This window comes from Cololabis saira, chromosome 2 (assembly GCF_033807715.1).
Source record: "Cololabis saira isolate AMF1-May2022 chromosome 2, fColSai1.1, whole genome shotgun sequence".
Lineage (NCBI taxonomy): Eukaryota > Metazoa > Chordata > Actinopteri > Beloniformes > Belonidae > Cololabis > Cololabis saira.
In genome coordinates, this window is record NC_084588.1 from 2,365,153 (window position 1) to 2,377,914 (window position 12,762).

The 12,762-nt window shown below is 39.6% G+C and overlaps 1 protein-coding gene across 1 annotated transcript in view; it reads left to right on the plus strand.

Annotated features, from left to right (window-relative positions):
* The first annotated feature begins 354 nt into the window (after nt 1-354).
* Nucleotides 355-12,762, plus strand: part of ccdc102a (coiled-coil domain containing 102A) — a 28,394-nt gene continuing 15,986 nt past the window's right edge. The window contains exons 1-3 of the mRNA XM_061708160.1: nt 355-424; nt 2,578-3,054; nt 6,497-6,889. Of these exons, the coding sequence (XP_061564144.1) occupies nt 2,683-3,054; nt 6,497-6,889 (765 nt within the window). The 5' untranslated portion in view covers nt 355-424; nt 2,578-2,682. The remainder of the gene's footprint in view (nt 425-2,577; nt 3,055-6,496; nt 6,890-12,762) is intronic.

Consider the following 12,762-nt stretch of genomic DNA (forward strand, 5'->3'; position numbering starts at 1 on the left):
AATAAAATGTAATGTATAAAAATGTAAAATATGCTTTGTTGATGAGAAAATATGTTTCTATTTTTCTTATTTTTGTGAGGGGGATATATATTGTTTTGCGGCACTACCTTGTTCTCTATAGCTGATACAACATGAATTACTCCTATGTGGGATCAATAAAGTTCTTATTTTTGCCGTCTGAGAAAATTAAATATATTATATTTGGTGCCTAACTGTTTCCCAAGTATATTAGTGCGTGTGTGAATGAATAAATGAGACGTAAAACGTACATTTCTTTGTAGAAAGGCGCTTTATGCGATCCTTCCACGCGCTACGTCCGGCCAGAGAAACCCCACCCTGTCTGGTGAAAAGAAGCTGCTCACTCCTTGAGCTCAGTGCAGCCTCCCTGGGTTGGTTGAGGGGGCAATGCCCAGGACTGACTTAGGTAAGAGCAAATACAAAGGGCAGATGTTTATCTGTTTTAGGAGTAAAACTGTGGAACTCATTAGATAACAACCTTAAACTAGCAAACTCAATAAAAGCATACAAGATATTATTCAAAGCAAAGGTAATGGACACATATATAGGAGCACAATAAGCATTATTACTATTATTATTATTTTGTGTAGACTTATGATACTTCATTTGTTCTTTTTGTATATTCTATTCTGTTAAAAGGTGGGCAAGATAAGCTTTATGCTTCAAGCCCAGACCTTTTAGCACTGGGTGATAAAATGGGGAAAAAATCAGGATAAAATGTTTTTTTTTTTAATCGATACTTGGATTTGTGTATCGATAATCGTTCCTAGACATGTATATCAATAAAATATCGATATCTTTAACCCACCACTAATCATGCCCACCCCTAGTGCTCCTGTAAGAGTCCTAGGGGTCTGCTGGAGCCTATTACAGCTCATTAGAGCTACACTCAAAAAAGAATCCTGTCTTTGTTTAATTGAAATAACAGGGAAGATTTTTCATGTGTGTCATCATGCTCCACTATTGCAGTGTTTATATTACTACCTTCTGTAATATTGGGAACATACTGGGACCGTTTTGTCCACCACACTTAAGAAAAGAACGCATAATAGATACTATACAAGACTGGAATCCATACAGCAAGGGTAGTATTTCAAATATATATATATATATATATATATATATATATATATATATATATGACTATACAGGATATCGGCCCTCCTCTCCTTGGACAAAACCAAATCAGCCTGGGAACAAGATCTAAATTTAGAGCTGGAAGAGGGGATGTGGGAACGCTCTCCGGGGCGCATTCATACCACCTCTTTAATTCAAAATAATACATCGTTTGCATTTCTCGAGAGAAAAACGATCTAAAATTCATCCTGATGTTGATTCTACTTGTATCAGATGTCACCTGGAGCCTCTGTTGGACATATGTTTTGGGGATGAACGTCTTTGACAACATTTTAGAATATTTTCAATGCCACCATTTGTCATATAATTATTGAACCCAGTCCTATAACTGCTATATTTGGAGTTCCTACGGATGATGCACCAGTTACCTCTTCTCAAGCCAATTTTATTGCATTTTCTTCTCTCATAGCCCGGAGACTTATCCTCCGCAATTGGAAATCTGACAAACCCCCAACATTCACAGAATGGGTCAAAGATGTGATATCTTTTATACCTTTAGAAAAGCTCAGATACAACAGATTCAAATCTCACCAAAAATGTATAAAGGCTTGGTCCCCTTTCTTAGAATTCATCCTTACGTTGTCTTTCGATGATGTTGCTTAGCATTCATTTTTGTCATGTTTACAGTGTTACTTGGATGTGTGGAGACCCCCAATTGTACTACTAACTAACAGATGTTTGGACTAAAGTGTAACCCTTAATCATCCATGTGTTACTCATCTTTTTATTTATTTTATTATCATTATTACTATGTTATTTATGTATTTATTTTAATTTATCTTTATTTCCTTGTTTATATATTCTGTTTTATTGCTATTATCTTTGTATGTGGGAACCGGGGAAGGTGGGATATACAGGACTGTCTCAGAAAATTAGAATATTGTGATAAAGTTCTTTATTTTCTGCAAAATAAAATGCAATTTAAAAAAAAAAAAAAAAAAAAAAAAAAAAAAGTCATAAATTCTGGATTCATTACAAATCAACTGAAATATTTCAAGCCTTTTATTATTTTAATATAGCTGATTATGGCTTACAGTTTAAGATTAAGATTCCCAGAATATTCTAATTTTTTGAGATAGGATATTTGAGTTTTCTTAAGCTGTAAGCCATGATCAGCAATATTAAAATAATAAAAGGCTTGCAATATTTCAGTTGATTTGTAATGAATCCAGAATGTATGACATTTTTGCATTACAGAAAATAAAGGACTTTATCACAATATTCTAATTTTCTGAGACAGTCCTGTATGTGAGGTTGGTTTGTCTTAAAAAATATTGAAAAATCTTATAAATAAAGTTATTTAAAAAAAAAAGAAGAAGAACAAATCACTTGCTTTATGGTTTATTTTCCATCTCTGAGGGGATTTTTGCTTCTACATTGAACTGACACATCACCATTTGTTTCCTGTGCTTTTATTACCAGGTTGTTTTTGGTGGCAGAAGAGGACAATGCCCTCCTGAATCTCAACATCAGTCTCTCCGTCCCTTCCAACTCCTCACCATCCTTGCCGAGAGCCTCCCCTCCATCATGAACTACACCCCCAGCCCCCACCTGTCCGAGGGGGGGAAGTCCAGCGGGAGTGGTCTGCTGTGCAGCCTGGGTCTGGGATCTGACCGGGGCGTCCGGTCCCCGGACAGCCTCACCCACACCCCCAGCCCCACCGGGGGGACGCCCAGCTCCAGCCCCCCGCTGCTGCTGTCGCCCGGCCTGGGAGGGCTGGGGGGCCTGGGGCTGGGCTCTCTGGGGGCCATGGGGGACGGAGCCGGAGCCGACTGGGAGAGCAGAGAGGAGCTGAGGCTCCGGGAGCTGGAGGAGGCTCGCGCCCGAGCCGCTCAGATGGAGAAGACCATGAGGTGGTGGTCCGACTGCACCGCCAACTGGAGGGAGAAGTGGAGCAAGGTGGGTGCTCTCCGGAGTAAGGACCAAAAAATGAGCCGACTACACTTCACTGGATAACAAGGCATTCAGTGCGTTTACATGGGAAGTTTAATTCCTCTTTAATTCAGAATTAAAATTGAATCTGATTTAAAATGAGTAAAAAATTACCATGTAAACACCTAATTCCGAATGAAAATGGCCATTCCAAATTAGACTTAATTCCGAAGTAAGTGGCTGTTTTATTCCGATTTTAAATCTGAATAGAATAATCCGCGATCATGTTTACACTCAGTGCGTCCGAAATGCCAGACTAAACAGTATATACTAAAAAGTATATTTAAGTTCGGCACACTTTTGAAATAAATATCAGTAGTGTGCAATAATTTGGACGTACTATTTAGAGCCACACGGCACTTCCTGCCGTAGGGAGGAAGTGACGTGTCACAGCAGCAGTAGCAGCTGTTACCATGGTAAGAGCAGCAGTAGCAGCTGTTACCATGGTAACCATGGCGTTGAGATGAGGGAGGTGTGGTTATCAGCAAGTGTGTGTGTAGCGGTAAGTCCGTGAACTTCGCTCAGAGCTGCTCCTCAGCCAATGTCCTTGATGTTATCAGGCGGCTCGGTACAGTTCTGAAAACAGGTCCACAAATGTTCGTGTGAGAGGGGAGGGTTATTGGGGGCAGGTCCCTTGTTTTCATTCCACCAGGGCGATTGTGGCTGGAGCGATTGGCCAAACCTTTTTCCATCTGCCTTCAGTCTCTGGTTCATCAATGGCGACTCCAAACAGACGAATTTGTGATCAATTTCCGCCAAGCCGAGCTTCCAACTTCTCCAAGGTCTTATCCATCTTGCCAATGAGCTCAAAGACCGCCGCCAGCCTGCGATTCTGCTCAAGAATCGCATCCAGCGATTCTATCCAGCGATATTATACTTATGACATATACGTATCACTTAGCAACCAAACACCGCTGCATTGCATTGTGGAAAGTTTCTGCTTAGCTAGTGTGCTAGGACGCACAAAAACATGTTGCATACTCATTAGGGTGGAAGTATGCGATTTCGGACTTAGCGACTCATTCGGCTTTAAATTAATTCCGGTCTTTCTGCGCTGCTCATTCCCTCGCCCGTCTGTCTCCATGACGCTTACTGTATATTCCACGCTGGGCTGGTTTTCCAAACAAAGTTTCAAGATGGCAGCATACAGTAAACGCAGGTCAAGAGCAGAGACCATTTATTTAATAAATAGCTTGGAGGACCTGGAAATAATTAAAAGAACTAAGTTAGTTTTTCTTCCGGTAGTTTTTCTTCCGGTAGTTTAACTTCCGGTCCCCCCCCTATCCAATCAGAACCTTCCCAACCCCCAGACCTGGAGAGGAATTGGAGAAAGACCATCAAACGTGTTTTCCATGTAAACCTCGATTCAGAATTACTATTTCTATGTAAACTTGAAGGAAAATAGTTTAATTCAGAATTATTTAATTCAGAATAATTAATTCTGAGTTAAAAAACATCAGGTAACCGTGGCCATTGTATATTTTATATAACACTATGATTGTGCCATATCTGACCTATTGCATTGGAGTATGGGGGAGATGCTTGCAAAGAATATACTTAGTCTATTTTCATTTTACAGAAAAAAAGCCATAAGAATGATTAGTATAAATCAATATAGTCATCCTTCAAATCCATTTTTCCTTCAGTTAAAACTGTTGAAATTTCTTGAATTAGTGGAGCACAGAATTCTGCAAATCATGTGGAAAGCCCATAAGAAAATTTTGCCAATCTATATACAGAAAACATTTGAAAAAAGAGAAAATAAGTATAACTTAAAAGGAACAGAGATCTTTAAAAAAAAAACTAAATTCAGGACAAAATGAATGGAACGTTGTGTTTCTGTAAAAGGAATCAGTTGATGGAACAATCTGGATACAGAAGCCAAAGAATGCAAATCAAACATTACATTTAAAAGAATAATACAAGCCAGTTTGAAGGAATATCATGATAATTGTTAAGTTAGGTGGGTTCTCTTTTTTCTCTCTCTCTCTTTTTAGCACTATTGTCATATTTTTTTTCTTTGAATCAAAAAAGAATACGACTATCTGTGTTTGACGACAGCTATTTTGTAGTATTATATAACTTTGTTGTAGTTTTGGTTTTGTTTTTGTTTTTAAATTATGTTCATTGGAAAGTGTTTTTGTTCTAAATTGCGTAATTAGTTTTTTTTATTATTACATTAATTGAAATTTGATTTCTTAGGAAAAAGGGACAGATAAAATAAGCTTAGTCTTCTTTCTGTTCCCTTTCATTCAAGGAAAGAGATTTGTTGTCATTATATTGAACTGTTTTGTGTTTCTTTTAATGAATGAAATAAAAAATAAAATGAAAAATGAAAATGAACTAGAGCTCCCCAGTTGTCACTCTACTGCAGCGGTTCCCAACCTTTTTTGCATGGAGCCCCCCTTACTTGTGTCTAAGACCAGCCGGGGCCCCCGACCTGTACGTACTAGCAGCAAAAGAGTAAAGTTATTCGTTACAAACCTTTAATTGTAAAAATGAACATTAATTATGTTTTTTTGATACATTTCTCTTTGGTTTACCCTGTACTTTGTTTTTCTCACCTTCCTTTTGTGTCACCGATGTATAAAATATGGACAAAGAATAATTGCAAGGACATGCAAATATTTATGAAAAATGTCTCTTTTAATATGAGAGCAACATTTTTTTAAATTTCTTCCTTTAAAGGAGCTTGAGGCCGGATTGTGGCAGGATTCATGAAAAAAATCCGTATACGTTTTAAGTTTTCTAGTAATAATGTCAGATGAAGCGTTCCAAACCCAAAAGAATGTTTCCTCTAGTGTATCTCTCCGTTACCTTGAACAGGCTGTTGCTGCAAAATGTGCTGCAATTCGGTCCCGATTTTCCCGCGCTGTCCTGCGGATGTGACGTCACATGACGCTGCATGCACGTTCTCCCCGTTCTCCCGTGCCGGCTTCACTGTTGGCTGCAGTACCCCCAACGGCCGTCGTGGTGAAGGGTGGCGCTAGAGAGTCTCATTTCTTAAAAGGAGCCTCATGCTCCTTTAACAACCTGTTGGAGTAGTAGTATGATTAAATGTTGAATAATGATATAATAATATGTTTTTAACCTGATAAATAACCAAAATATATTTCTAAGTGGGTTTATACAGACTTGGATTACTGTATTCCATTAGGTGTGTTATTATGATTTTTTTATTTATTTAACATGTGTAAATATAATTTTTACAACTGCATATCCTCAAAGCAAACAAAGTTTGGCGCCCCCCAGTGGGGGGCCCGGACCCCAGGTTGGGAGACACTGCTCTACTGTATTACTAGTTTGGAAAATCATAGAGCATTTTTTAACATAACTTCATAGTCTTGAATGAAATGTTCAGGAAAGCTTTGGACTCACTTGGGTTTATTATATTATTTGTATTCCTCAGGTCCGTGCTGAGCGTAACAGAGCTCGTGATGAGATCCGGACGCTCCGGCAGCGGCTGGACTCCCTCAACAAGGAGCTGACGAGTGTCCGACGGGAGCGGCAGGAGCTGGCGTCAGAAAACGAGACTCTCCGGCAGCAGACTCTGCATCTCTGTGGAGACGGCACAGCTCACCCTGCCAGCGCTGCTTCCTCTTCCTCTCCGGCACACTGTCACTGTGCTCTCTCCACCTCCTCCTCATCCGTCCCCGTCTCCCCCTCCACCTCCACCGTGTCCTCCTCTAAGGTCCACGCCGACGGCAGGGACGACAGGGTCGGGGACGAGTCTCTTCCTTCTCCTGAACCAGAACCAGTGAGAGATGTGGACTTGGACAAACAGAAGATGCGCCAACAAAAGGTGATTCTCTTAACACAACAAAGCAGTTCCATTTTGATTTTCCATTTAAAGGAGCTTGAGGCAGGATTGAGGCAGGATTTATGAAAAAAATCCGTATACGTTTTAAGTTTTCTAGTAATAATGTCAGATGAAGCGTTCCAAACCCAAAAGAATGATCCTCTAGTGCCGTGATTCCCAACCCCCGGTCCCCGGACCGGTACCGGTCCGTAGAGCCGTTACTACCGGGCCGTGGAATGGCTTGTGTTCCGATCATAATTAGGGCTGCAACGATTCGCCGACGTTGTCGACAAAAAGCAATAATCAAAATGGTCGGCAATTGTCACCAGACGGTTTTTTCCCAATGGAGTGAGGCATCTTACTTCACTTTAACTCATACAATCTCTGCCGAGAGCCGCGTGTCAGCGCAGCTTTTTTTTTTTTTTTTTCTTTTTTGCGTCTCCCCGCACCAGACGACTGCGCTCACTGATCAATACTGCAGATGCTGATCAATGATCTGAGCAGGGGTCCGTTTCACAAAGCAAGTTTAGTGAAAACTCTTGAGTCTGTTAACCCTGAAATGAGGGAAACTGAGTTTTCCGTTTCACAAAGGGAGGTAACTCAAACCAGAGAAAGAGGAGTAACTCTAGCCTGTTTCACAAAGAGAGGTAACTTAAGCTCTCAGTTACTGTAGTAAGTTACAGACTCTCTGAATCTAACCTGGTCAGGTTTATATGAATGAACCTGGAGTTTCTCTGCGTCTCCGCCTCTTTCAGAGCCGAACGCACATTTGATTTCCTCATTCATTCAGTCAGAACGCGAGTTTTGGCGAAGTTCGGCCGTCTGTCATTAAAAACAGAGTCAGTATATATATACATTACATATACATTATTATATACATTATACATAGTCTCATAGTCTCATTACAGGCAAAGCAATATATGTTAATCCTTTATTTGTTATAATTTTGATGATTGAATTGTTTAATGATTTCATAATATATTCTAATTTTTTGAGATTTTTTATTTGGGGTTTTCATAAACTGTGAGCCATCATCAAAATTATAACAAATAAAGGCTTGAAATATCTCACTTTGCATGTAGCTAACGTCGCTGATGATAGCCTGCATTTTAAAGGTATTGTGACATCATTTTTAACATGCTTTTAACACTATTAAAAGTCTTGGCCAACATCCCTCAAATGTGTCTAAAAGAGTGTAACACGAAAATATTCACTCTAGTACTCTTTTCCTGGCTTTTTATTACAGTGTTTTTTTGCGCTGTGAAAAATGCTTCCTTTTGCCCCTTTCCTGTCAATCATTGCTCCGCTCCTCCTCCAAACCTCCTCCTCCTCCAGCCATACGCTCACAGCGGCGTCGGAGAGAGCCGGGAGCGACAGGCGAAGCATGCACGGAAAAGCAGCACGGCGAACCAGAGCAAACAATCATAAAAATAAAGGCATGCAAGCAGCAGTGTCACCTTATCTTAAGTCCAGTCAGTGGCCGCGGGTGTTCTTAGCAGTTTTCCTCCGGTGATTAGAACAAAAGAGGCTCTAATCAGCTCCGTGTTAAGCCTGATTTATGGTTCCGCGTTAAATCGACGCAGAGCCCTACGCCGTAGGGTTCAGCGTACGGTGCGCGTCGCCGCGTAACCCTACGCCGTAGGCTCTGCGTCGGTGTAACGCGGAACCATAAATCAGCCTTTATGGTGCGCTGGAGAGGAGAGGAGACAGGGAGCTGGGTGGAGGGGGCGGTGATTTAGCGGGCCGTTACGTAACGGCCCGCCACCAAACCACATGCGCCGTTTTTGCACAGTTATGCGGAAAATCCCAGAAAGCACACAATACACTGAATGTTAAAAGTTCGTTGTTTTTTGGGTGTAATTGATGTCAAGACACCCAACAAAACACAAAAAATCAAGAAAAATTTGTTTTTCATGTCACAATCCCTTTAAAATGCATTGTTTTTTTCTAAAATGTTAATTAAAATTGACATAAATTGTCAACCGGTCCCTGAGCTTTTTGTTTATACTTCTGCTGGTCCTTGGCACAAAAAAGGTTGGGAACCCCTGCTCTAGTGTATCTCTCCGTTGCCTTGAACAGGCTGTGTGCTGCAAAATGTGCTGCAATTCGGGCCCAAATTTCCCGCGCTGTCCTGCGGATGTGACGTCACATGACGCTGCATGCGCGTTTCTTATTGGAGCCTCATGCTCCTTTAACTCCCCTGTTGTCCTCATTTTCTGAATACACCCCGTGTCCTCTGGGTCTAAATGACCAGTTTTCAGTAAACCCCCATTATAAGCACCTTAATTGAATTTTAAACAATTCAATTCAATTCAATTTTATTTATATAGCGTCTAATACAACAGAGTTGTCTCTAGACGCTTTCCAGAGACCCATACCCAGAACATGACCCCCGAGCAGTTATTACATAAACAATGGCAGGTAAAAACTCCCCTAGTGGGAGAAAAACCTTAAGCCAAACAGTGGCAAGGAAAAACTCCCCTTTAGGAGGGAAGAAACCTTGAGCAGGACCAGGCTCATCAGGGGGGACCCTCCTGCCGAGGGCCAGACTGGTGGGTCAGGGACGGCAACAGCACAGCAGGCAGGTGGAAGCAGCAACGGGATGACCGGGGGTGGGGACCGCAGGCAGGTGGAAGCAGCAACGGGATGACCAGGGGTGGGGACCGCAGGCCAGCACGCAGCTCCCGAAGCTCCGGCCCAATCAGCAAGTCCCAGGTTGGGGTGCAGGGTCAGGAAAAGACTTGTGCTCCGTAATGCAAGCTACAAGCCACCCACGGCCACCTGCAAAAACACCAAATTTCATCTTGCTTGAAGAAACAACTTGTCATTTATCACAAAATGCGTGAATCCTTGTTTTCCCTCTGCATTTGTATTTCTATAGGTAAAGAAAAAAATTTGTTTTGAATGCATTTTTATTCATCCCAATGACTCAGTTTCTTTTTTTTGTCTCCAGTGAACAATTTTCATTAATCTATAATACAAAAATATGAAATATAACATATCCCATTCAACTAATTAGCACATATAGGGCAGTATGCAAGTGCACAGCCTTTGCAGATATTTATTACACCTGCAGCACACAGTGTAGTCCTTCTTTTGAGGGCAGAACTCACATCTCTTCCTCTTACTTGCCCTAGCTGGGGAAGTTACATTTCAAGTTAAAAAAATATCGTTTAAAGTATTTTTTTTAACACGGTGGCAGGTCATTGTGACCCGAGGACAACAGGAGGGTTAAGATCAATTTATGGTCTTAAGCTCTGTCACAAGCCAAAAGATGGACTCTCAATTTTTTTCCATATATATATATATATATATATATATATATATATATATATATATATATATATATATATATATATATATATGGTATATTTTTGAAAAAAGAAAAAAATCTGAAGTTTCTGCTATGCCTGTTCTTTTAAAACTTATTTACTGCTTAATGAATTGCACTTCTCTTAAAATAACAAATCTAGACAGCCTGAAAACTGGGTTAATTGCAGTTGAAGTCAATTTAGGATATTTGAAAGTCATGAAAAGCATCTTTTAAGACATGTTTGAAGTGTGGGTACGCAGGTGCACGCCCACTGGGCCAGGCTCATTCCTGGGGATATAGCAGACTCTTCTAAAAATAAATACTCAAACACCACAGCAACTTCCCTTTGCTTAATCTATTGTAATTCATATACTTCAAAATTGTAAAGGATGCTAGCATTAAGAACCATCCCTTTTTTCTTTTTTTCACACAAATTTTGACCATTTTTATATATGATAATATACTTGATAATACACGTGTGCAGGACTCTTTATTTTGCTCCTGAAGTACCTTACATTTGAATATCTTGAAAAAAGCTTGGACATCAAACGATTCACATTCAGATCCTTCATTCTCTTAACATTGTAGAATCCACACACCGCCTAATTGTGTCCCTTCACAGCAGATGGGGCCGGCTATACTAAATGTATTTTATTGTACTACTAACTCATTTTAGTTTAACATGCTACTGTCCAGGTAATATCATTACAGGACTGTCTCAGAAAATTACAATATTGTGATTATCTGTAATGTAATTACAAAAACAAAAATGTCATACATTCTGGATTCATTACAAATCAACTGAAATATTGCAAGCCTTTTATTATTTTAATATTGCTGATCATGGCTTACAGTTTAAGAAAACTCAAATATCCTACCTCAAAAAATTTGAATATTCTGGGAATCTTAATCTTAAACTGTAAACCATGATCAGCAATATTAAAATAATAAAAGGAAAATAAAGAACTTTATCACAATATTCTAATTTTCTGAGACAGTCCTGTATGAAACACTTGCATTGTTGTGTCAACCAACTAACCACCTCTACCTTCTATTTATACATTTAAGAAAGCTTAGATTAAAGATTAAATTACATTAAAGATTAAAGCCTCTAGTTTTGTTAGATGATGGCCTTTGTCCTAGTAGATGAAGTAGAAGTAGTCAGTTTTTCTAGGTGAAGTGACACCGTGTTACTGATATTGTTGTTGTCTCTTGTTCCCCAGTCTTTGGTACGGATGTTACTGGAGATCTGTTTTGTATTTATACCAGGAGTTTCTTGGCAACAGTGCAGAGTATATGCATAATACAGAGCATATGAAGCATATTTCTCCTCATAATGAAGCTGCCTGTGTTTAGATTTCAGGGAATAAACATCAGTGTCATCAGTTTCCAGTCTTGCAGACTTTGAGTTTACTGAAGCCTGGTTTCAGCCTTTCATTGTAAAACACGGACAGACAAAACAAATCCCTTGTGTCCCTGTTTGAGGTTTGATCAGAGGTGGTCTCGGAGTTGAGGGGAAATACTGTGTAGATTTCCTGTCTCTTTTCATTGTCCTCGTTTTCTCATCCTGTGTGTATTAGCGCTTCCACATCTGGTGCAACACAGTTTGTTCCTCACAAGCTCCCTCTGTTGGCAGTTACCTGCAATCAGTACTGGAGTTGAGGGGGGATGAAATAAAAACGGTCCAAATCATCCCCCCAGTAAAACTGTCATCCCTCCTTTCCATCCCTTATGTCATTTCATCAATGAATGTGGTTTTACTGCTATTTCAACATTTAGAGTCATCACCAGAAAAAATAACACCAGAAAAATAACTTATTTGACCATTTTCACCTGTTTCAAGTCAATTTTCACTTGAAATAAGTAGAAAAATCTGCCAGTGGTACAAGATTTATCTTCTTATTACAAGCAAAAAAATCTTGTTCCACTGGCAGATTTTTTTACTTATTTTAAGTGAAAATCTACTTGAAACAGGTGAAAATTGTTGTTTTTTCCAGTGATGAGTCTTGTTTTAAGTGTAATGAGATTTCTTTTACTAAAATGAGACATTTTAACTAGAAATAAGACAAATATTCTTGTTAAGATTTTGAGTTTTTGCAGTGATCCATTTTACTTATCCTGTGAAGGACAGAGTCATATTGATAAGTTCAGAAAAGTGTTTTTTATTGTGGTGTTTTGATGTATTTGATGTAAGCCCAGTGGATATTTAAAGCTTACAGAAGGCTGCATTTAACTGCTGCTATGTCATTCCTGCAGTATTTCTGCAGCTGTTTTGGTCACTGCTATTATTTGTAATATATTATATTATTTGTAATCAGCACAAATTATCTGTCCCCATATGATAAAATCCACCATCCCCCCTGATTTATTTTACAACTCTAGTACTGCCTGTAACGACGGCAGCAGCAACGGCTGCTTCATGTCACTTTTGTGCAATTTTGAAGCCTTGAAGTTTTTGCTTTTCACTCCTGCCTTTCACAAAACAGTAAGAAACTGGGAGGTGCTACTTTGCTTGCAGATTTCTAAATTAACTTTAAGTGTAGATTCCAATTATTTTAATCCT